At 43.8% G+C, this 25,053-nt stretch overlaps 1 protein-coding gene across 2 annotated transcripts in view; it reads left to right on the top strand.

The window, feature by feature from the left end:
* The window catches only part of ANKRD52 (ankyrin repeat domain 52), a 60,178-nt gene that overhangs the window by 9,963 nt on the left and 25,162 nt on the right, over window positions 1-25,053 (top strand). For both annotated transcript variants that reach the window (XM_082212414.1, XM_082212413.1), the window contains exons 3-12: window positions 6,170-6,248; window positions 7,924-7,994; window positions 14,206-14,406; window positions 16,747-16,834; window positions 19,353-19,495; window positions 20,561-20,773; window positions 20,915-20,993; window positions 22,020-22,134; window positions 23,114-23,196; window positions 24,517-24,634. In XM_082212414.1, coding sequence (XP_082068540.1) covers window positions 6,170-6,248; window positions 7,924-7,994; window positions 14,206-14,406; window positions 16,747-16,834; window positions 19,353-19,495; window positions 20,561-20,773; window positions 20,915-20,993; window positions 22,020-22,134; window positions 23,114-23,196; window positions 24,517-24,634 — 1,190 coding nt within the window. The remainder of the gene's footprint in view (window positions 1-6,169; window positions 6,249-7,923; window positions 7,995-14,205; window positions 14,407-16,746; window positions 16,835-19,352; window positions 19,496-20,560; window positions 20,774-20,914; window positions 20,994-22,019; window positions 22,135-23,113; window positions 23,197-24,516; window positions 24,635-25,053) is intronic.

Here is a 25,053-nt window from a genome sequence, read left to right on the forward strand (position 1 = left end):
AGAGTCTTGGGTGCTTGGGCACATGAGCAGCAAGTTTGATGAACTGGTAAAGAATACTCATCAAAGCAGATTATACATATTTGGGGCATATTTCCAGTAGGATAATAAGATGGTTTAAGCAATTAGTAGGATCTCTTTTGGATTGCATTTGTTCTGTTCTGGACACCCAAGTTTCAGAGTGTTCTAACAATTGGATTTAAGGAATCCGTGCTTAAAAATCTTGCTACTGCAAGGGGCCAAACCAAACTTCCTCCTAACTGTGAGCGATTCTACAGCACAGTATTAGAGGAGGACTCATTGACACATGTTGATAGCCGAGGGCTGCTGGTTTCTCGGGAACGCAGAGGCATTTCTCCCTCTTTATTCCACCCTTGGCACAAGTGGAAGAAACGAACCAGGAAGCTGCAATTAAGCTTGACTTTTTGCAATATCTGAACTTGGGATCGTGGTTTGTATTTTCCTAACAAGCCAGGATTATCAGTCAGCCATAAAATGAGGTCCGCTGCCCCCCCACCTTGGCTCGTTAGGTAAAAAACAAACCACAATACAAGACTCAAACGTCATGGAAAACCAAGCTTAATTATGGCTTCCTGGTTTGTTTCTGCCACTCGTGCCGGAGAGGAGTAAAGGAGGAGTATTTGGATAACATGCTGCAACTCAGTGTTCATTCCAATAAGTCGGGATAGCCAGCAGCCCTGTTTTATTGTAACATGTAAACATTCATGTTTCCCACTTAACTAGGAAAAGGCTGATGCGGCTGCATGCTTGCCTTTTATTTAGGGGCAAAGATGTCAGTAGATGACTTGGGTGTGTGTGGAGGGGGGAGAGTTAAATGAAAAGTGGTGCTTTATGAGGTCAAACTAGCGACATGCAATCTACAAAATGAAAATGAGAATATTGGCAACTGTTTACCATGTTAATGGTAACAACCTATTATTAGGCAGATCCCTGATGGGCAGGATATAGTCTGCTGCCTCTTGAAATAGGCGACAAACAAACTCTCCCAATAGTTCATATGGACTAGTTCAATCCTCACCCCCCCCCCGCATCCAAGTCACAGTGTGCCACATAGATGGCAGATACACTGCCAGCAAAGCACATAATTCCAGGTGACCAAACGAGTGCACTGAGCTAAATGAATCCTTGTTGCACTTTGAGTAAGATGATACTTTTTATTGGACTTGGCTCTCAGGCTGAAAATGAAACCACACTGTTGAGCTTTACAGTACTGTACTCATCTCCATTGTCTCTTGAGACGGACAGATGCCAACAACACATTTACCATCGTGACTAGTAGCCATTGATAGCATTATCCTCTGTGAATTTGTCTAACCCATCCAAGTTGGGGGACTATCAGTATATCCTGAGGGAGTGAATTCAATGTATACACTGTGCAAAGTACTTTCCATTTGTCTTCAGAATGCGGCAGCTAGACTGGTGACTGGGAGCGGCCGCGGAGACCACATAACACTGGTCTTGAAAGACCTACACTGGCTCCGAGTACGTTTCCGAGCACAATTCAAAGTGTTGGTGCTGACCTTCAAAGCCCTAAATGGCCTCGGTCCAGTATTCCTGAAGGAGCGTCTCCACTTCCATCGTTCTGCCTGGACACTGAGGTCTAGCGCCAAGGGTCTTCTGGCGGTTCCCTCATTGTGAAAAGCCAAGTTACAGGGAACCAGGCAGAGGGCCTTCTCGGTAGTGGCACCCGCCCTGTGGAATGCCCTCTCACCAGATGTCAAAGAGAAGAACAACTACCAGACTTTTAGAAGACATCTGAAGGCAGCCCTGTTTAGGGAAGCTTTTAATGTTTAATAGACTATTGCATTTTAATGTTCCGTTGGAAGCCGCCCAGAATGGCTGGGGAAACCCAGCCAGATGGGCGGGGTATAAATAAATGCTTATTATTATTATTATTATTATTCATTGGGCAATCTCCGGTTCTAACATTTTCAGAGAAGGAAACATTCTGGGTGGTATTCAATGCTAGTTCTACTCGGAGTAGACCCCTTGAAGTTAATGAACATGAGTAACTTAAATTCAGAACTGTGACTTCACTGAACACAACCCTCTCTCTGCATATTATTCATCATTTTGGAAACCTCTGTTGTGCCTCCTCTGTTGCTCCCTTTTTTCAAAATTTGATCCTGGCCTGATCCCAAAACTTCCTGTATCTGATGGAGACGGCTAAGCTTGATGTTGCTGGAGTATGTTACAATATAATATGCCAGTTATATTTTGAGTCTGGTGTGTCTAATTTCCAGGTAGGGGTCTTATGTGTTAGTTGTTAAACTTGTGCCACAGATGACAGCATGAGTCGGTTAGGCTCAAGAGCTATAGGTCACTTTAAACACAGTACCTGAATTCAAACTCTTGGTACATTTTGATGAAGTACCTAAAGATGATCTCTGAAGTTCTGAAAGCTTGTTTTGATTCCCCCCAACAGAATTTCTGATAAATGTTAGCTCACATATTTTCTACTTCTTATTCTTGGGGATGACCATAGCAGTAACTGATACTTGGCAGTGGTTCATTCTAGTTTGTAATAATAAAACATTAGATATTCAGGGGTATGTGGTCCCCCCCCCCATTTTTTTGTATGGTCACCCTGCTTTTGGTCCATTGATTAAAAACTTGGGAGGAAATTACTTGGAAAGCAACTCGTGTGATATTTCCCTATCAGTGCACCCTGGAATAAAAATAATTTACAACTTGGTCCTAATTATATTTGCTTCTAAGTTCCACTAAATTTATAGAACTAGTGTTCTTGTGCTTAAGATTGCAGAATGAGGGTTAAATGCTTTCCTCTGATCTTGGTTGTGCACTTTGTGCACTTGGTTGTGCACTCTAACACACTTAGAGGGGACCGAAGTAGCTAAGAATTAAAAAATAAATAGAGTTGCTTGGAATGGATCAGCTCATCTGTGCTGATGCACAGTTTTCTAAATCAGTCGTTCTGCAGCTGAGAAATGAAATTTAAGTTTGGCTTGATTGCCAGACTTTCTTGCTCTTTTTTATTTTTTCACTTACTCTTTTTTCTTTCTTTTTAAAAATGAGAGAGATGCCTCTGGAACCATAGGGATGAAAAGCAAGTTGTTGTTGATGATGATGATAATGATAATAATGATAGTAGTAGTTCAGGACTCAACAATCCATGTTTCAAATTGGCTTCGACTTTTAAGTGTGGGGCTGTGTCCTTTTAACACTTTACACATTTGATCATTTGGCCTTAGAGCACTGATATCCTTCTGAGCAGTTAATGCCAAGCACTTGGCACCAAACCCAAAGGCCAAATGGTAGTTGATTTGATACAGAATCTAAGTGGTGCTTCCTGCCTTTTGATAGCCTTGATTTTATGCCTTACCAGAGCTGTTTGCCTTGCTCTTAGGATTTGATTGTTTGGGGCATGGAGTTTAGAAGCAAATGAAGTAGCAAGGTCTACATCCACAACAACCTTGCTTTGTCTTTGAGGGAGTCGTTCTTCCAAGTGTCCTGAATAGTTTGAAGATGTTTGTTGGAAATTTCAGCCTCTCTTTTAGTGCTCAGCTCAGCTCAGCTGCTATACTCTAACCCAGGGGTGGGGAACGTTTTCTAAGAATAGATTAAACTTTTATTAAAAGAAGAAAGTAGAATATTTTATTATTAAAATAATATTTTTTTAAAAAAAATTAGATCGAAATTTTGAAATTCTCTGAGGGAGGACCTGATGGGGCAGAAATGCACTGGATTATAAACTTTTGAACATCAAATGGTTTATTCTACCCCTTTACTCTCCCCTGCCCCCCCCCATTTGCCTGGGGTTTCCCTCTTTTTCTACTCTTACATTATATAAAGCCCTTACCATGTTGCAGGAGTGAGACAGTCATCCAACTCTGATTGCATTCCTTCTTTTTCTGTTTACTACAACATTTGAGATTGCTTAAAAGCCTTAAGGTGTATTGTTTGTTTAATACAGTGGTACCTCAGGTTACATACGCTTCAGGTTACATATGCTTCAGGTTACAGACTCCACTAACCCAGAAATAGTACCTCGGGTTAAGTACTTTGCTTCAGGATGAGAACAGAAATCGTGTGGCGGTGCGGCAGCAGTGGGAGCCCCCATTAGCTAAAGTTGTGCTTCAGGTTAAGAACAGTTTCAGGTTAAGAACAGACCTCTGGAACAAATTAAGTACTTAACCCGAGGTACCACTGTAATCCAATCAATTGCAGTGGTGCTGCTATAATCACTAACATTTGTTTACTTATTTCATTTATAGTCAACCGTCCTTCCATCATGGGACTGAATGTGTACATGAGGTTTCCAGATATTCTCCCATCTTAGCATTAACCAGACCCAGACCTGCTTAAGTTTAGCAAGATGGTTGCATCAACATTCCCTCTAGCCATGTACTGCTGCCTTTGAGTCTTGGGTCTAAGATATATGCAGCAATGTGAATTGGCTTTGTATCATTTTAAAGCACTGCTTTCAAAAGCATTTCACTAGTCATCCTGAAGGAGAAGATACTCCTTAAGAGGACTTCACATGCCATTTCTATTCTCATTTCCATTTTTCCATTTCAAGCTATGTGTGAGAGCTTTTTTGTTATGTTTCTTTTTGAGGTTTCTGGATTTTTTTCTGGGATCTACCAATTTGTGTACCCTTGATGGCAATGATTGACATGTCAATGCGTCTTAAATTCATATAATCCTTTCAAAGTCAATGTCAAGTTTTTGAAGGCTAAATTAAGGTCTCTTACATTTAGAGCATATTAAGTAAGCACATTACAAAACATTGCACTACATTAATTGGCTCTAACTCTCTGTTCAAGAACATATATTATTATTATTATTATTATTATTATTATTATTATTATTACTACTACTACTACTACTACTACTACTATTATGTGGTGGTGGTTGTAAGCTTTTAATGTTTGATCTTTTTGCTATGCTTTTATTATGTTGGAAGCTGCCCAGAGTGGCTTGAACAACCCATTCAGATGAGCAGAGTATAAATTATCATCATCTTAGTTAAGCTATCTGTGAGACTCATTAAAAGCAACCAAAGTAAAAGTTAGATGAATAAATCCTCCAACAATATATCTGAGTTTACTAAGCTCATTTAACTTGGCAGCAGTTAAGAATAGTCAATCAAATTCGAATGCAGTGCAGGCTTTTTGAATCAGTATCCTACATAGGTCATGTCACTGTGATCAGCTAGTGAGATCCAGCAGACCAGCCAGTGTACCTTCCATTGTTACTGGGGAAAAGCAGTGGGGCAGAACAGGCATATGGATTTTCTTCTTACAGGGTGTACAGTTGCTCCTGGCTGAAGGTGATCCACTCTTTAAGCAAACTTTCATGGCTTGTGGCAGACACGTTTTGAGGGTTGCAGTTGGTAATGCCGTGGGTTAGCAACCAGTTTTAAAATTTCGGCTACTTTGTCTTTGCACAACTTTTCCTATATAAGGTCTTAAGCTTCAATTTGTCACTGGATAGATTAGCTCAGATATATTGCTACATATTTCAGCACATCAAGGTAATTGGTCTATAGACTGAAAAGATTGGATGGCATGGAACAGCATGGAACAGTATTCTAGTAAAGGTAAAGGGACCCCTGACCATTAGGTCCAGTCGTGACCGACTCTGGGGTTGCGGCGCTCATCTCGCTTTATTGGCCAAGGGAACCTGCGTTTGTCCGCAGACAGCTTCCGGGTCATGTGGCCAGCATGACTAAGCTGCTTCTGGCGAACCAGAGCAGCGCACAGAAACACCGTTTACCTTCCCGCCGGAGTGGTACCTATTTATCTACTTGCACTTTGACGTGCTTTCGAACTGCTAGGTTGGCAGGAGCAGGGACCAAACAACGGGAGCTCACCCCATCACGGGGATTCGAACCGCCGACCTTCTGATCGGCAAGTCCTAGGCTCTGTGGTTTAACCCACAGCACCACCCGCGTCCCTCAGTATTCTAGTAGCTGGTCCCATTGCATCATATTCCCTTGAATCTGTTCTAGGGGTTTCCCTCAACCCTCTGGAGCAGGGGAAGGGGAGGAGGCGAATGTTCTGTTGCACAAGCACAAACCATTGCACTGATGAAACAATTGCCTTAGTGCTATGCTGGATTCCTTCCATGGCTTTTAGATTCCACTTTAACATCTTCCATTTATCTCTATTGTGTTTCCCCAAACCAGGACCAAGAGAGACGAACCCCTTTGCATGCAGCTGCATACTTGGGAGACGCCCCTATTCTTGAACTCCTAATACTATCAGGTAAGAAGTGAAGGTGTATGTTCTGGTTGATAAGAGGTGAAAGAGGTCAGGTCTAGCAGCTTCAGGGCTTTTGCTGAATAGAAAAAGAAAACCTCTTTCTATCCTGAGGGAACTGGTGGCAGTTTGGTGCAGACTTGTATATATCACTGCCTAAACTGTCAGGGGGGCAGAGTCACAAAGAGGATCGAGTAACACTGATACAGTGGTGCCCCACAAGACGAATGCCTCGCAAGACGGAAAACTTGCTAGACGAAAGAGTTTTCCGTTTTGGAGGTGCTTCGCAAAACGAATCTCCTATTGGCTTGCTTCGCAAGATGAAAATGTCTTGCGAGTTTCTGTGCGTTATTTTCCTCCCACTCTTTTCTAAGCCGCTTATCAGCTGATCCGATAAGCCGCTAATAGCACTAATCTGCTAATCCATCAATGGGCTTGCTTCGCAAGACGAAAAAATCGCTAGACGAAGAGAATCACAGAACGGATTCTTTTCATCTTGCGAGGCACCACTGTAGATCCTGTGCAGTCCTGCAGTTGAGAACACTGACTTTAAACTGGGGTGGTAGCTGTATATTCCATGTTCAGTTCCAGCTTCAGGCAAATTGCTATTTCTCATCCTCTGTTAACAGGCCTTTAAGGCAGGAATTATAATGATCTACAATTTAAACAGTCACAAGAATGAATGAGAGGATCGTAAAGTGCTTTCATATTAAAAGTGCTAAAGTTAGCAGATTGCTACTAGTAATATTATTGGAGTCATGATTCTGCAGCAGCAAAGATTTATGGAAATGTTCGAATTCAGTGAAGCTATTTTGAAACAGACAGCTCTATCCACTGTAACTCTTCCTGTGTAGATTGCAGGGCAGAGTTGGCTTTCTGGACAGTGAAGCCAGCACAGATGGTTCTCAACGCATATGCTAAATGTCTCCAAGTTAATGGTCATGGAAGAAGTTGGCTATTGATGGTATATAATTTTAAAACAAGCGTTAGTTTTTGAAAGCTGCCGGTTTTCAGATATTTCTCTTTCGATGAGGATTGGGACACTAAATTGTGTGATCCTACTTGTACAAACTAATTATTCTTCCTTTTCAAGCATGTTTAAGCATGGCTTCTGAACATGGTATCTTTCGTTAAGAAGAATTTTGCATCTCTGTCCTTGTGAGAAAGTTCTGTGAGTCAGAGGTTCTTTTCATTTAAACAACTGGACTGCCTTTATCAGTTGCACAGTTAAAGTTAGTGGAAGTGAGACTGGATTTTGTACAGTTCAGGAGGCCAACATAACATTAACCTTGAGATGTTGTGGTATTGATAATACCATGCTCTTCAGTCTAAGCAATAGCACAATCAATATGTGCACAACTGATTTGCAGCTTAGCTTTTTGAATGGTGGGCATTTTCTGAATACAGTGCCAATGTTCTCTTCCTCTTAATCCGTCTGCTGCCATTTTTGTTGCAAAACAAGTAAGACCCATATCTGCAAATACATGGTGAGATAATGGCTACAATCCTAGCTCCACTTACCAGGAAGCAAGCCCCATTGAATTCAGCAATACTTCTGAGTAAAACATGGTTAGGATTGCATTTTAAGGGGATAAATGGATTCTAATATTGGGTGCAGGGACAAGGGATGCTTTTCGTCAGTATATGATCTTGCTTTATCTCTCCTATCCACCTTGGGCAGGTGCTAACGTTAATGCAAAGGACACCCTTTGGCTCACCCCGTTACACCGTGCTGCAGCTTCTCGCAATGAGGTGGGTACTAGTTCCTTTGACCTGTTTTCATTCATCCTGTTAAAGTGGCAAAGGAAACGCTCTTTCTCATAGGGCCCTCCTACAGCCACCCTTTCGGCAACTTCATTTCCCCCTTCATATGCCAGTGCTTACCCTGGGTCACAATGAAAACCAGTAGCTATCTTGAATGTCTGCAAACAAGAATTACCTTAATCGTGAAAGGTGGAGCAAGACCTGTTGCCTTCCTTGCAGTTCATCTTTGTGGGCCTTATTGTGACTTAATGTAGCTGTGTAAGTTTCAAGTGAGGAGGGGTCCTGCTACATCTTGTGTCCCTCAGATTTCCGATTGCTGTAGCCAGTACCTTCCCCCTCCCCTTTAAGTAACATGGATGGACAAATCAGTTGTGTACCTGAAAAGAGTATGAAGTCAGAGTTACCTGTCCTTGAAGTTTGCTGGAATGAGGGAAATTACAGAATAGTGTGTTACGTTCCATAACCCCCATTCCATTTCTTATCTGAAGAAGTGTGCATGCACGCGAAAGCTCATACCAAGAACTAACTTAGTTGGTCTTTAAGGTGCTACTGGAAGGAATTTTTTTACTTTTACTTACTACCCCATTCCATGGTCAGCATTTCTACTGAATGCCTATTTTGTCGGAATTAAGCTTCAATTTGTTACCCTTACTCTTGTCTATTACCAATTCAAAACATGGACCGGCTTCCCTGGAATTTGATGGAAAAGGGAGAGAGAGAGTTGGGTATCATTAGTACATTGGTGACACCAAACCCTAAAAATTAGTGGTTTAATGTGGATGCTAAATAGAACTGGGTACAAGATGGAACTAGGACATTGGCCAAGGGGTTGAATAGGAATCCCCCAGCAGCACCTTCTAGAACTACCCCTGGAACTCCACAAAATGAAGCCTGCAAGTCCTGTCCCAGTCAGATGATTACGAGAGTTGATGGTATTGAAAGCTGCCTAGATGGTCTTGCAGAACCAACAGAGAGATATCCCCTCTGCCGATTCCTGGTGTATATAGCCCACTAAGGTGACTAAATCTGCCTCAGTCCCATAATCAGACTTGAAGTAAGATTGAAATGGATCTAAATAATCCACCTTGCCTACCTGGAGTGTGATGCCACTCACAAACTCAGGCGTCTTGCCCAGAAATGGAGTACTGTGGACAGGCAAGAGAAATTATCCAATATGATGAGGTTCAAGGAAGCTTCTTAAAAAATATTACAGTCATACCTCGGGTTAAATTTGCTTCAAGTTGAGCACGTTTGAGTTGTGCTCTGCGGCAACCCGGAAGTAACGGAGCGTGTTACTTCCGGGTTTCGTCGCTTTCGCATGTGCAGACGCTCAAAATGATGTCACGTGCATGCGCAAAAGCGACGTGCGCGTGCGCAGACGTGCCATCGCTAGATACGTTTACCTCTAGATGTGAACGGGGCTCCGGAACGGATCCCGTTTGTATCTAGAGGTACCACTGTAGTGCCCCTGCTTGGTCAGTTCCCTTGGCAGCTATTATAAGCCAAGAAGGGCAAGTGTGGAGTACACACATAGCCTCACCCTTCCATGGATCCTGTCCATATGCCTGAGCTGTACAAATTGAAACTGTCCCCTATAACTGGACAAGTTAGTCTAGGCTTGTCACCTGGTGCAGAGAAAGGATCAGGTGACCAGGCAGGAAAGATCAGTAAAAGCTCCTCCTCTACCCACTCCCAACTTTTTGTCCAAAAACAGCTAATTTAGAACTGTGTAGAAAATAAGGTTAGTAACTTTTGTACACTTGTTTGCAAGGCTTCACTGGTTTACTTTAAAGTCATAAATCAATATTCTGCATCCCAGAGTGCCAAGATCTGCAATTTCTGCACAAGCTGAATGCATTATGAACCTAATCTGGCCCTGTGTCACAGAGACAAGGCTGCTTCCAGTGAGCATTTTTAGCAGGATTAGGAATGGAGATTTGCGCAGAATGCATGGACATGGAAGCTCCCTTTTGCCCACAGACACACACATGCACACTCAGGGATCTAAATAGTGCAGTAAACTACAGTTACCTTAATTTTCTCTCAGACTGTTCTTTTTTAAAAAGTAAAATAAAATGTTAGTATTAGTATTTTATTGAAAAGGTTTCAATTATAAAGAAATAAACTGATACAAGGAAAAATAAAAAGGCACAAAAATGTGTAGGAATATATATAGTGTGTGTGTGTGTGTGTGTGTGTGTATGCAAATACAGTGGTACCTCATGTTAAGTATTTAATTCGTTCCAGAGGTCTGTTCTTAACCTGGAACTGTACTTAACCTGAAGCACCACTTTAGCTAATGGGGCCTCCTTCTGCCGCCGCACCGCTGGAGCCCGATTTCTGTTCTCATCCTGAAGCAAAGTTCTTAACCTGAAGCACTATTTCTGGGTTAGCGGAGTGTGTAACCTGAAGCGTATGTAACCCGAGGTACCACTGTATACGAAAAATACCGTAACCCATCCATTCTTTTATATATTTGATATTATTATCACAGTCTGTTCTTGACACAGCATTGTAGAAAATGCCACCCCTTTCCTAACTGATGTATTATCTTAAACGCTGCTACATTAATTGAGAGGTAGAGAAGTTTGCATTGCCGTGAGTAGGATAACATCCATAACTTGATAATAGGGCAGCTTTTCATCCTAAGGGTGCTGTTGTAATGTGTTGCTATATTTCTCTGTAAAAGCAGAAAGTCGCTTTTTTTTTTGTACAGATGATTGTGGAGTAAGTTTTATGCCCTTAATTGCACAAAGACTGGGCTCCCAAGAGACTGTCCTCCTGGAAAAGCTTCCGCTGTTCCTCAGCAGAGTCTGTTAACTTGTGTAATTGCCTTTTCCTGCTGACCTCACAGCTTCAGGCCATTTCCAGCAGCCGAGAAGCACCACTTAAGCTGGCTCAATTAATTCACCTCTTTGCTTCAGAAAAGCGTCAGCCTTTTTATTGATGCTTGACTTCCGAGGGCAGGGTGGGTGGTTCCTACTCCTGAGTTTGTAAGGCAGCGAGGAGAGACTGTGGTATATTTCCTTACGCAAATGAGGAAAAATGTAGGCCCTTGGGCTGCTTTTGGCTCCTGCCAAGCTTCTTACACCTCGCGGGCCACCAAAGAGCATTTGTTAGCTACAGGATCACAATTACTTAGCGGCAGGATCACTCTAGAAGTCACCAGAGAGAGAACTAGGAACTCCTATGGTGGCTTCAGCAAACTGTATGGGTTGAATCTGACAAAGTCATTATGTGAGCAAAATTACATGCTTGTACAGTAGTAGTATCATTGCTACTACAGTGGTACCTCGGGTTAAGTACTTAATTCATTCCGGAGGTCCGTACTTAATCTGAAACTGTTCTTAACCTGAAGCACCACTTTAGCTAATGGGGCCTCCTGTTGCTGCCGTGCCGCCAGAGCATGATTTCTGTTCTCATCCTGAAGCAAAGTTCTTAATCCGAGGTAATATTTCTGGGTTAGCGGAGTCTGTAACCTGAAGCGTATGCAACCTGAAGCGTATGTAACCCAAGGTACCACTGTACAGGTACAGTGGTACCTCAGGTTACATACGCTTCAGGTTACATACATACAGACTCCGCTAACCCAGAAATAGTGCCTCAAGTTAAGAACTTTGCTTCAGGATGAGAACAGAAATTGTGTTCCGGCGGCGCGGCAGCAACAGGAGGCCCCATTAGCTAAAGTGGTGCTTCAGGTTAAGAACAGTTTCAGGTTAAGTACGGACCTCCGGAACGAATTAAGTACTTAACCCAAGGTACCACTGTATTACATTTATTGTTCATCATTCCCTAGCAGGTCCCAGGATTTAAAATTCTGTACAGTGGTTCCTTGGTTCTCAGACTTAATCCGTTCCGGGAGTCCGTTCAACTCCCAAAACCGTTCGGAAACCAAGGCTTCCGATTGGCTGCAGGAGCTTCCTACACCCAAGCGGAAGCCGCGTCAGACATTTGGCTTCCTAAAAACATTTGCAAACCAAAACACTTATTTCCGAGTTTGCGGCGTTCAAGAGCCGATTTGTTTGACAACTAAGCGCCATGGTACCACTGTATTAAAAACAGTTAAAACAAATTACTGCCACAGAAATAGGGTGGGTCTTAAAAACACAGGTCTCAGGTGTAAACAGGTGATCTTCAACATTTGCTGAAAGCTGTATAGTGAAGGTAGCAGATGCATCTATGTGGGCAGGGAATTCCACAGCCACCAGAGCATGAAGTACTATGAGCAAGTCCTCACTTTCCAAAAGGGGGTGTAGCTGAAAACAGGCGGCCCCCCCCCCCAAGTCCTCAAGGCCATCTGAGCCTCAAGTGAAAATGTTGGATCCAGGGATTACCCCCAAGCTACAAACCTGCTCCTTCCAGGGGAGTGCAACCCCAACCAGAGAAAGCCATCTTACTCTTCGTGACGCCCCCCAAATCTGCTCTGGAGAGCTAGAGGGAAACCCAGAGCTGATGTGGCAGAAGTCGCATTGCATGAGCGGATGTCCTTCTGCTTGCACAGTTACTTTGTTGGCTGTAATCCTATACCAGGCAGCGTGGGCATATTATTGAAACCAAGCCAGCCGCTGTGTTTGTGAGGCCTTGGATCTAAAGCCCTTCCTGACTGGTTTCTCATCTCCTGCCCCCACCTGAGGCTCACATGAACCCTTGCTGCTGCCTCCCCACCCTCTTCTCTGGTAGTCTCTAACACTCTCACCCTAGCTGTCTAGATCTTGAAGCTTTGACCTGACAGTAAGCTGCTTTTAGAGAGAAGACTTCCTTAGAATTCAGACAAATCTCATTTGAGCTCGAAGGCTTGACACACTGAAAGCATGAATCCGAACATTCTTGGCACCTTGGGAATTGGGGCAAAAGGAGACGGTTTCACATTATTGCCTTTTTAGTTGTTGCATCAATTCAGGTGCTTTGTTTAATATTCTGCGTATAGCAGGTGCCTGTAATACTTAAAACTCTTTGCCACCAGCAGACCAGCCAATAATGGACACCAAGACCTGATTTCCTAACTTCCCAGATGTTCTACCCTGGTTTGGGGCTTTTTGAGCCTCGCAGGGTTAAGAAGATGAAGGAGAGAAGGAATTGGTAATAGGATGAGGGATATATTGAGTTGTGCCTTACAGTGTTGGCTCCTCTTTCAGCCATCAGCGTTCCTCATTGTGTGCCCACTTAGCTCTGCTAGATCACTGCAACTTGTAGTGCCTCATACAAGAATGCTCTTGGTCCTTTTGATATTTCCCAGCAGCAGATTATGCAGTGTTTTAGGTTAGCTTTGTTTTAAAATTCCAGTTCTGCCATGCAGCTTGTTCCTCGAGTACCGCGGGTTAAGAACTTAATTCATTCCGGAGGTTTGTTCTTAACCTGGAACTGTACTTAACCTGAAGCACCACTTTAGCTAATGGGGCCTCCTGCTGCTGCCGCGCCGCCGGAGCACAATTTCTGTTCTCATCCTTGCGGAAGGGACATGGAAGAGATTTGAAGGCCTCGGATATAAGATCACCAGGTTAATGTGCCAGACTATTGGGATAAAAAGGACTGACAATCCCAGGACCGGGGGGAGGGGACGCTGGAAGAAGATTGGATTGTTTTTATTCTCTTTTTTATCATCAGAAATGTTTTATGAACGTTGCAAAAATGTTGAAATGAAATTACTTGGCTCTTGTAAGAATGTTTAAAGAATTAGGTAAAAAGGCAATGGTTATGAGAAGCTGGTAAAAATAAGATTTAAGTTTTAAGGTTTTTTATAAGATAAGATGAAAATAGAGCAAGGTAATGTAATGACAGAATATTATGAATTATGGAAAGGATTTGCTGTGACAATTATTAATCAAGATACAAGAGATGGGAAGAGGAGGAGGTCATGGAAAGAAGGTAATAAAAGTGGAGAATTTGAAAATGATGGTTTTATTTTTATTTTTTCTATTTTTGTCTTTTTTCTCTGTAATTTTGTCTTTTTTTTCTTTGTAATTTTAAAAATTCTTTTTTCAATAAATATCATTATATATATATAAAAATCTGTTCTCATCCTGAAGCAAAGTTCTTAACCCGAGGTACTATTTCTGGGTTAGCGGAGTCTGTAACCTGAAACGTATGTAACCTGAATTGTATGTAACCCGAGGAACCACTGTATTCCTCTAGCGATTCTTTGCCTTGCTCAAGCAGTCTTTTAAAAAAGACCTTTCTGTCTGTGTTCTGTCCCTGGCAGAAGGCACTTAACCTCCTCCTAAAGCACTCTGCGGACGTCAACGCTCGCGACAAGTATTGGCAAACACCACTGCACGTTGCCGCTGCCAACAGAGCCACCAAGTGTGCTGAGGCCATCATCGCCCTGCTAAGTAGTGTTAATGTGGCAGACCGCACCGGCCGGACAGCACTGCACCATGCTGTACACAGTGGGCACATTGAGGTAAGGGTGCGCTTCTTTTCATGGAGGGTTTTCTGTGCATTCCAGCTCTGTTGGATAAGTATTGGAATGGGGGGAGGGGTCTAGTCCGAAAAGCATTTGGGGCTTAAGACAGAACAACACTGCGTGGAAAACTCACGCTGTGAAACTCAAGTAGCTGCTGTTGTTGTGAGGAAACACCTTTCTGCTTGACACTTTTCTGGTGCAACCCCGCCCTTTGCAACCCACTTCTTTCCTCCCACGGTTTCAAACTTGTTTCTTGGAGGAGAGATTTACCTTCAGGCAAAAAGAGCAGGCTGTCAGGGTTGGGTTGCAGCAGACAAGCAACAGGTAGGGAGCAAGTTCAGCTCCCCTCTGCCACTTGTGCACGTTGTTGGCCCTTCCTAAAACCTGCTTCCCCCTGATATTTATTTAATCTATTGACTTCCTTCCAAAGAAGCCCAGGTTGGCAAAGACTTCTTTGATTAAAAGAATACAATTAAGAAGAAAATAAAAATGTTTAAAAACCGTCAAAAGCACCTGAAAAACAATAAAGCACCTGAAAAACCAATGTAAGAGCAGATGCAACCAAGTCACAGAAGCAGATGCAGTGGTGTTGATACATATGTTTGTAATTCTGACCTTTAGGGTCCTATAATCACAAGAAGGGATCCTTTGCTCCTCCTACAGACTCCCTGAATGATGACAGGAACTCTTTGGGCAATATGTTCAAGGTGTTGCATATCTGCATTTGTGCTCTGGAGCCTGTCATATGGCCTATAATGTAGAATCTAGCAGTTGTCACAGGGACCCTGCTGGCTGTGCTTTCGCTTTTTGAAGAGAAACAAGTTTCTAGTCCTTATAGCTTTAAAGAAGATTCTCAGAAAATGTGGTTCCTCTTCTCCCGCCACCAGTATTTCAAACACAGAGGAAGCGCACAGAAGAGTGAACTACTGTATTTTTCGCCCTATAGGATGCACTTTTCCCCCTCCAAAAATGAAGGGGAAATGTGTGTGCGTCCTATGGGGCGAATGCAGGCTTTCGCTGAAGCCTGGAGAGCGAGAGGGGTCGGTGCGCACTGACCCCTCTCGCTCTCCAGGCTTCAGGAAGCTATCCGCAAGCCTTGCGAGCCCGGCAGGAGTTCCCGCCGGGCTCGCAAGGCTTGCAGGCGGCAGTCCGAAGCACGGGTAACGCTCCGGAGCACACCCCGGGCTTTGGGCAGATATCGGCCAGCCCCACAAGCTCGGGGGACAACGGGGAGGCGGAGCGCCGCTATTCCCCGACCTGGTTTGGAGGCTGGCGGTGGGGAGAAGCAAGCTTCTCCCCACCGCCAGCCCCACAAGCTCAGGGGACGACGGGGCAAGCCGCTGCCCCACAGAGGCTAGGGAGGCTGTCCCTGAAGGCAGAAGAGGGAGACGGAGCGCTCCGTCTCCCTCTTCTAGCTTGGGGATGGCTGCGGGGGGGGGGGGGATAAAAAAATTTCCCTTGATTCCCCCCCCCAAAAAAAACTAGGTGCGCCCTATGGGCCGGTGCGCCCTATGGGGCGAAAAATACGGTATATATTTCAGCCTTCCTTCCTGCACAACAACAAAACAGGAACAAAAGTTCAGCATGCGGGGTTGTATCTAACATGAGTCCTGCTCACAGATGACCCATTGCATTTAATATACCTCCGTTATGTCCATTAATATCAGCAGATCTGTTCTGAGTGTGCCTCTTGTTGGATACATCCTCCTGCCCCAGAAATGCCAACCACAAGGGAGACAATACAGAATGATGGAAAGGGTAACCTCAGCTATAAAAGTGCCAGAATTTCATTTTGTTTGGAAGCTCAAAATGCTGGCCCCTTTCTTCAGATTGTGTATAGTGTCACTTTCCTACTTAATTGCCAGGCAGAGGTGCAGTTACATGCTTATCTGCCTTCCAAAGCTAGCTTTGCTGAGAAATAAAACCTGGCTCCCAGTCGAGGACACATTTCTCTTATGTAATAAAGGTGGTCTTTGGGGCATCACCTAACCGCATGGAAACTGTGTATGAGTAGGTGCCCAGAAGAGAGGAGCTGAGTGGGGAAATGGCTCAGAATTTATATTTGTATTTATTCGTTAATGTGGCTTTATTTGTTATTTCTGTGACATTTGTTGTTGCTTTTGTTTTATTTTCCTGTACACCACTTAGATATATTTTCATATGTTAAGCAGTACAGAGATTGCCTTAAAAAGCCCTAAATAATAAAGCCCAAGGAGACAGGTGCTGATTTTACAGCACTGCACCAGCAGGAAGTTCTAAGTAAATGGACATGCTTTTGTAAAAAATAATAATAATAAATTCCTGTTTATGACTCTTTTCTTCTCCACCTTTTCTTAGATGGTTAACCTGCTCTTAAATAAAGGGGCCAATCTGAGCACATGCGACAAGAAGGAGAGACAGCCAATACATTGGGCAGCCTTCCTTGGTATGTTTTTCTCTTCCTTTTGCAGGCCCTCTGATATCTCTCTCTCTCTCTCTCTCTCTCTCTCTCTCTCTCTCTCTCTCGTTTGTGTGAGAGAGAGCGTGTGTGTTGTGATCACACACACACACACACACAAGAGCGAGAGTGTGTGTTGTAATCATATACATGGATCTTTGAGGAGGAGCTTATATGTAAAAAGATACCATCTTATACGCCCAGTCGCCTAATGCACCGGAATCTACAGTGGGTACTACTGCGACACTCTGGCTTCCATCACGGTGTTCCGTTGCACCAGAAGCGGTTTAGCCATGCTTTCCACATGACATGGAAAGCTGTCTGTGGACAAACACCGGCTCCCTCAGCCTGAAAAGCAAGATGAGTGCCACACCCCATTTTTGACTGGACTTAACCGTCAGGAGTTCTTTATCTTTGCCTTTTAATGAGAGATAAGCGATGTGCCCTGATTGCTCAGAAAACGTTACATAAAATGCCTTTGGGGTTGCACCACTCCCAGCTTCCCAGTTGCTCCACAATATGGTGGGGCCTGAGTCAAACCAAGTAACAGGGTGGCCATTTGCACATAGCTGATAGGAAGTGAGACAAAAGGGAGCACTCATGATTATGGCCAGAAGCAGGAATCCAGTGAAGAGCCAAGGTGGAGGAAGACCATGACTTCAGAGGGCACTCCATGTGAGCAGGAGTCCCAAGAAGGAGCCAACCACTGTACAAACTCCGCTGATGTGGTGGTGCCTCCCAATTCTTAAGGATGGGTTTAACTCTGGGCACCATTTTGAAAATGGCACATGGGCATTTGTACTCAGTGTGCTTGCTTCATTCGCCTCAAGAGTTAGGCCAGGGGTCTGCAACCCGCGGCTCCGGAGCCGCATGTGGCTCTTTTACACCTTTTCCGTGGCTCCGGGGCGGATACTAGCGAGGGGAGGAGGCGCATTGTGCGCCCTGACACTCCCCACTATGGCGGGCGCTGGACTGGCTGTGACGTCGCATGGGGGCGGTGCGTGCGTTAGTCACGCACCGTCCCGACGTCACCTTCCCGCCCGCCCGCTACATTGTAAGGGGCATGTACGCTGGTCACTGCATTGAAAGGGGGCATGTTCGCTGGTCACTTTTTGAAGGGGAGTGAAGAACACACACACACAAAAAGGTAACTTGTTAATTTAATGTTTATTTCTATAAGGAGGAGTAATTCTGAGGGGTCAAACAAAGAAATAATAAAAAAGTGACAAAAAAGTTATTTTTATAATGACGAGTTTTGCGGCTCCCAGTTTTTTTTTCTTCGGAAACGGGTCCAAGTGGCTCTTTTTGTCTTAAAGGTTGCAGACCCCTGAGTTAGGCCATCGCAATATGCTATGGTGATGAGAATGATGATTGATTGTTGAATCTGCTGCTTAAAGACTACCTTCTGATTCTTTTTCTCCTAATGGAAGGAGTTCTCTTTGGGGGAAGGCTTCTTTTCGTTCAAAGATATCTCCACCCAGAGGGAACCTAGTCACACAAACAGTCATTAAGATAGCCAGCAGCTATTAACATACTATCTAGAGCTATTAACACCTCATTAGTCTTTTTTTGCACTTCAGCTGAGAAAAGAGGGGGGGGGAGAGGGGAGAGCTGCTTTTTTTCTACATTAAAGAAGAAAGCTGCATGTTTAATCATCCCTTTTGTACTCTTCCTCCTTTTTTTCTTTGCCAAGCATGTAAAGCTTGAATGTTCACGAGTTAAATGCGCACAGGTTGCAATTTACCCTTTTAGGGCCATAGGTTTGGTTTATGAAATTATATAAAGTAAAACTGTGCTCAAATTAAACTGCCATTATCTTTCTTAAAAACACCAAAACAAAAGGTATAAGTGAAAGAAATGGACTGTCAAAGCATAGAAACCTGAAGTAAGTCTAGAGGTTGAGCAGGTAAACATATATGGAAGTGGCAAGTAGGGAAAACATATAGATCACAGTATGCAGCCCTGTCCCTGCGTCAGATGCCCTCTGTATCTGCCCATAAGCTGTTAAGCACAGAGCAGCAGAGAAGAAAAGTTTGAAATCTTTCATTGTATGGTAGGCACTAAATCTAAAATTCGAATATCCTTGTTTTGGGTGCTTTTTCTATCACCCAGTCCGTGGAGGGAGGAGGGAGAAAGATTCCTGATCTCGTGAAATTCCTGGCAGGACAAAGAAATGAAATCTTGCAGAAAACACCACATTTGGCTGTCTATAACGTCGTGAATTGGCTCAGACAACCTTTTAAGGCAACAAAATCCACAGCTCGGCAATAACTATTAGCACCAGCCAAAATATCGCAAAAAGCGTGGCAATTTTTGGTTCTGTGGATTCAGGAGTGGTTTATCCCTCCTTATAGTCCAATGCTACCTTCATTGGCTTCCAACATAAGGAGCAGATCTGTATGGGAGTGGGAAGCCTTGTTCAAATTGCTGTCTCTCTCTGTGTTTGCCTGTGTTGCCTCTCTGTGTTTGTTATACCTCTCTGTGCTTGTACATTGCCTCCTCCCAGGGCATCTGGAAGTCTTGAAGCTGCTTGTGGCCCGAGGAGCTGACGTTACGTGCAAGGACAAGAAGGGTTACACACTGTTGCACACGGCAGCAGCCAGCGGCCAGATCGAGGTTGTGAAACACCTGCTGAGGCTTGGAGTAGAGGCAAGTGCTGCGAATGTACCAACTCAGTGGGCACTGCTCCTGCTTATCCTGACAGCACTCTTAACAGTGTGTACCTGTACTTTGAAACATGTGCAGGCATAGTTTCAGACAGGTTAGGTGCTGCAGGGGAGGGGATTATTGCAGCAATATGGAAAAACCTGGAAGCAGCTTTGTCGCACGGATCTTCATCATTAAATGCATGTAGGTAGCCCCAGTGTTAACAATGCTTCCCCCTTGCGATACGAGTTTTCAAGATACAGGTGTTTAAAAATAAATGTTTGGAAGTAACTGTATGTGGATGCTAACTGCCGTCTTGGTGTTATTTTACCGGTGATTTCTAATGCCTGCTGGATTCTGTCTCCACAACCAGCGCAACAGGCAGGAAAAAGCTGTATGTATGCAAGGGCATGTACTGCTTATCTTTTAATTGAAACCCAAGGTTTTATACCAGCTTCAACAAACTCCCTGCTTATACCTGCTGCTGCTGTTTTTAGCTAGCCGATCTGTTTTTCTCAAAAACAAATAAATGAAAAAATAAAAAGTTAATGTGAGCAGGCAAGCACAGTAGGTTGGGCTAAGAAGCAAGTGTATACCTGAAGGAGCGTCTCCACCCCCATCGTTCAGCCCAGACACTGAGATCCAGCGCCGAGGGCCTTCTGGCGGCTCCCTCATTGCGAGAAGTGAGGTTACAGGAAACCAGACAGAGGGCCTTCTCGGTAGTGGCGCCTGCCCTGTGGAACGCCCTCCCTTCAGATGTGAAGGAAATAAGCAGTTATCTTCTCTTTAAAAGACATCTGAAGGCAGCCCTGTTTAGGGAAGTTTTTAATATTTAATGCTGTATTGTTTTTAACACTTGATTGGAAGCCGCCCAGAGTGGCTGGGGAAACTCAGCCAGATGGGCGGGGTATAAATAATAAATTGTTGTTGTTATAATAATATTTGAAGGAGCTTCTGTGGCCTTGGGCAGCCCAAAAATGTAGCTGCTGCTCTTTCTCACCAAGCCCTCTCTGTGCAGCATTGATACAGCACATTCACATGCTTGCCTTTTCACACTTGTCCTTGTAGATTGATGAACCAAATTTCTTTGGCAACACTGCACTTCACATTGCCTGTTACATGGGCCAGGATGCTGTGGCCAATGAACTGGTCAACTACGGCGCCAATGTCAATCAGCCCAATGAGAAGGGCTTCACCCCCCTGCACTTTGCTGCCGTCTCCACCAACGGAGCCCTGTGCCTGGAACTTCTCGTCAACAACGGAGCTGACGTGAACTTTCAGGTATGAGCCCTCAAGTCAGGATTCGGTCAGGCTTTGAGGGTAGGAGGTGGGGAGTTTCAGCTAGGATGGGAGAACTAAAGGCAAATTTATATTGTAGTTAGTAGGACATGTCCGTTTGCTAACTTGCTGTGATGTTTTCAGAGTAAAGAAGGGAAGAGTCCTTTGCACATGGCTGCCATTCACGGACGGTTTACACGCTCTCAAATTCTCATACAAAACGGTAAGCTCTCAGTCGCCTGTTGGTATTTATGCTTAATATTTAACAGTCTTCCTTCAGAGTTATTCACTATTCCTTGCAGTCCTTCCCAGTTCTTCCTTATAATTTGCAGAGTAATGTTGTGCCTGTAGACATTTCAGATGTACGTATTTTGTTTCACTTGCAATGGTTTACCTCGTGTATAATTTAAGCCAATTCTTTTCTTACGCTGAGGTCGGCAGTCAAAACCAAAGTCCAGTTTACTGTGAGGAGGTTTAATACAATGAAACCATTACATTGTTCCATAAAAATGAGATCTAACCCCTTGGTTTTCACAGTATTCCTTGAACCACAGAAGCATCAGTTGGTCCACGCTTAACTCATGTCCTTACTGTTCTGAAGTCATGCCCCAAATATAAGTGAGTTATTTAAAGTAAAATGAAGGCATTAGCAGTAGAGCCAAAAGGACTGAAAATCATTCCTTGTCAGATCTAGTACAGGAGTTGCCAGCTGGAATTTTGAAGAAGTGCTTTGAGCATTAGTCACAAAATGGCCGCCATTGGAGTGATACATTACACAAAATGGCTGTCTTGGCATTGTGGCATAACACAAAATGGCTGCCATATAAAAAAGCTTATCTTTCTTTAGTTTTTTCTTTTCCCTTTCTTCCGTTTTCTCTTTCTTTGGGTTTCTCCTATTTTCTTCCTTCTGACTTTGTTCTCTTTTAGACTAACTAGCTTAGAATATATATATAAAGATACTTTGTAATGGGCATGTATTTTTTATATATTTGAATAAGTATATATATGTTGAAGGAGGCATGTTTAGGAGAGGCTGAGCCAGTGCAAACAGGAACTGAGCAGGGAGACCAAGTGGTCTCCTGTGCGTTGGGGATTTTTGAGGGGATATTTACTGATACCTTTTGCGGAGGTATTGATGGGCACACTGATCTAGTACATTTCATTTCCCTTCCTGCCAAGCTGGAGTTGTCCCTTGCTTCTGGTCAGTTTGAAGAACAAAGTAAATAATGAATCCTGCTTGCTTTTCTAGGCAGTGAGATTGACTGCGCTGACAAATATGGCAATACCCCCCTCCATGTTGCTGCTAGATACGGCCACGAGCTGCTAATTAGTACTTTGATGACGAATGGTGCTGATACTGCAAGGCAAGGACTTTTTCTTCTTTTTTTTAAAAAAAGATATTTATTAAGAATTTTTAAAGGACTTTTTCTTCTTAATGTGGCATCAGTCAGGAGGAAGATACAGCGGGTCACATTTCAGATCACTTGTAATGAATTACGAGTTCGCGTGTACCAAGCCACCGCTCTTTTGCACACACATTTTGGATAAAGAGTGGTGGATGGTTGAGTGCTGCTTTCAACCTTTTTCATGCATGTGTGTATGGAGTAACACCTGCCATACATTAGTGATTGCAAATTCACCAATTATTTGCTTCATGCAGAGTGAAAATTTTGTATACTCACCCAGAAATGGGGTTATTTCTGGGACTGCCTCTCCTGGTATGTCCCACAGAGGAATTTCCGGTCTTCAAACGAAAACATCCTGAAGGTCCCAGGCCACAGAGAGGTTAGGCTGGCCTCAACTAGAGCCAGGGCTTTTTCGGCTGTGGCTCTGATCTGGTGGAACACTGTCACAAGAGACTAGGGCCCTGCGGGACTTGACATCTTTCCGCAGGGCCTGCAAGACAGAGCTGTTCCACCAGGCCTTTGGCCAGGGCACAGCCTGACTCCCTCCTTTGGCTGTCTTCATAGAACTCTAGCCCAATGGTTGCCCATCAATTTGATTTGAATGAATTTTATAATGAAATGATTTTAGAATGTTGTATTATTTTATTGTTGTTAGTCGCCCTGAGCCCGGCTTTGGCTGGATATAAATTTGGCTGGATATAAATAATAATAATAATAATAATAATAATAATAATAATAATAAATTTATTATTATTGTGCTAGCGACACGGAAACTTAGTTCTGTGTTGCTGCTGGCTGTGTTTTCCACCTTGATGTCGGGTGGTGTGTGTGTGTGTTTCTCTCTCTCTCTCTCTCTCTCTCTCTCTCTCTCACACACACACACACACACACACACACACACACACACACACAATAATTCTTTCTTTTGGTTTGCCAGGCGTGGGATCCATGACATGTTCCCCTTGCACTTAGCTGTTCTCTTTGGATTCTCAGACTGTTGTCGTAAGCTACTTTCCTCAGGTATGTGGATAGGACAGCCCTTGCTTGTCCTCTCACTTCAGGTTTTGGAGTAGGGTTGTGTTCATAGGAAGCCACAGTCCATTCTTCATATTTTCCTGAATTCAGAATAAGCCAGCCAGCTGGGGCTGATGGGAATTGTAGTTCAACAACATCTGGAGTGCCAAGGGTTCCCCACACCTGGTCCAAGGGAGGTTGCTGGGAGACGGTATTTTTCCGTTGTTTAGGGCAAGGGACAACCCAGAGCTTGTTGAGAAAAATAAGGTTTAGCTTATCTTGCTCTGAGGTAGACAGTGGAGTGAAATTTTCTGATTCCTTCATCTGTGCCAAAATGCACCGCTCCCCACAGTTTTTTGCACACACATTCTAAGCTCAAATAATACACGAGCTTGCTTACTTTGCATTAAGTTGTCCATTGCCCATACTTTCTTCTTAGCTTAATTACCTTATTTCTCCGTTTATAAGACTAGGTTTTTTTCCTAAAAAATAATGTCAAAAATTAGGAGGTGTATTATACATGGATAGGGATGCGGGTGGCGCTGTGAGTTAAACCACAGAGCCTAGGACATGCCAATCTGAAGGTCGGCAGTTCGAATCCCTGCAACGGGGTGAGCTCCCGTTGCTCGGTCCCTGCTCCTGCCAACCTAGCAGTTTGAAAGCACATCAAAGTGCAAGTAGATAAATAGGTACCGCTCTGGCGGGAAGGTAAACGGTGTTTCCGTGTGCTGCTCTGGTTCGCCAGAAGCGGCTTAGTCATGCTAGCCACATGACCCGGAAACTGTACACAGGCTCCCTCGGCCAATAAAGCAAGATGAGCGCCGCAACCCCAGAGTCGGTCACGACTGGACCTAATGGTCAGGGGTCCCTTTACCTTTTATACATGGGTAGTGCCAAGGCTGGACTGGCGATTGGTTGTTGCTGCGAAAATAGGGGGCGTCTTATACATAGGGGCATCTTTTTCTCTCCCCCCCTTATACATAGGGGCATCTTATAGATGGAAAAATATGGTATTTGGGCTTTGAAATCCTACCTGACTTCCTAGATTTAGGTTTGGGTTTATAGAGCTGGTATACTGCTGGTAAGGAACAGTGTGGTAGGAGAAATATAAATCAGTGAGGACCAGAAGGTGCTCTTCACTGTCTGAAAAGTAACAAGGCACAGAAGGCCCATCAATTGAACGATTGAGCTCTGCACTTGTGAAGGATTATTGAGACATTTTAGAAATCTGAACTCCAGATAATAAACTTCCCATGGAAACGCTGGCCAGAATCATGGACTTGACCATGAACTTTGACCAGTTCTCTGCTGTTTTCTGATTCACAGGTCAGTTGTACAGCATCGTCTCTTCACTTAGCAATGAGCATGTGCTGTCTGCAGGCTTTGATATCAATACGCCAGATAACCTCGGGAGGACCTGTCTCCATGCTGCTGCTTCCGGAGGGTGAGTAGTCAGTCAGTTTGTTACTCAGGCAAGATATTCTTCAGAACCGATCTGCATGATTGCGCTGTTTCTTATTCCTATCTCACTGGCTACCTTTGGTTAAGTAAAGAGGAGGGAAAGGTTAAAAGACTGTCTGGCTTTGTTTATTTCTGTTTAACTAGAACAGATTCAGGTTTCCATTGCCTTGAAGTACTGTACAGCTGTGGTGGTGTAATCAAATTGAAGCTCTCTCCTAATCCCCAGTGTTCAGAGCTAATATCGGGAGATTCCTTGTTTGTGTGAAGTGGAATTTCCAATTGCACTTCAGAACAAATATGAGAGGATTTGCTTTGATCCAGCAAACATACTATAAGAGAGAAGAATCTGTTCCTCAAGGGCTCCATTCAACCTTCAGCCTAATTGCCTGTGGGAGGGGAAGA

This window comes from Podarcis vaucheri, assembly GCF_965113315.1.
Source record: "Podarcis vaucheri genome assembly, chromosome: 2".
In the NCBI taxonomy this organism is placed as follows: Eukaryota; Metazoa; Chordata; class Lepidosauria; order Squamata; family Lacertidae; genus Podarcis; species Podarcis vaucheri.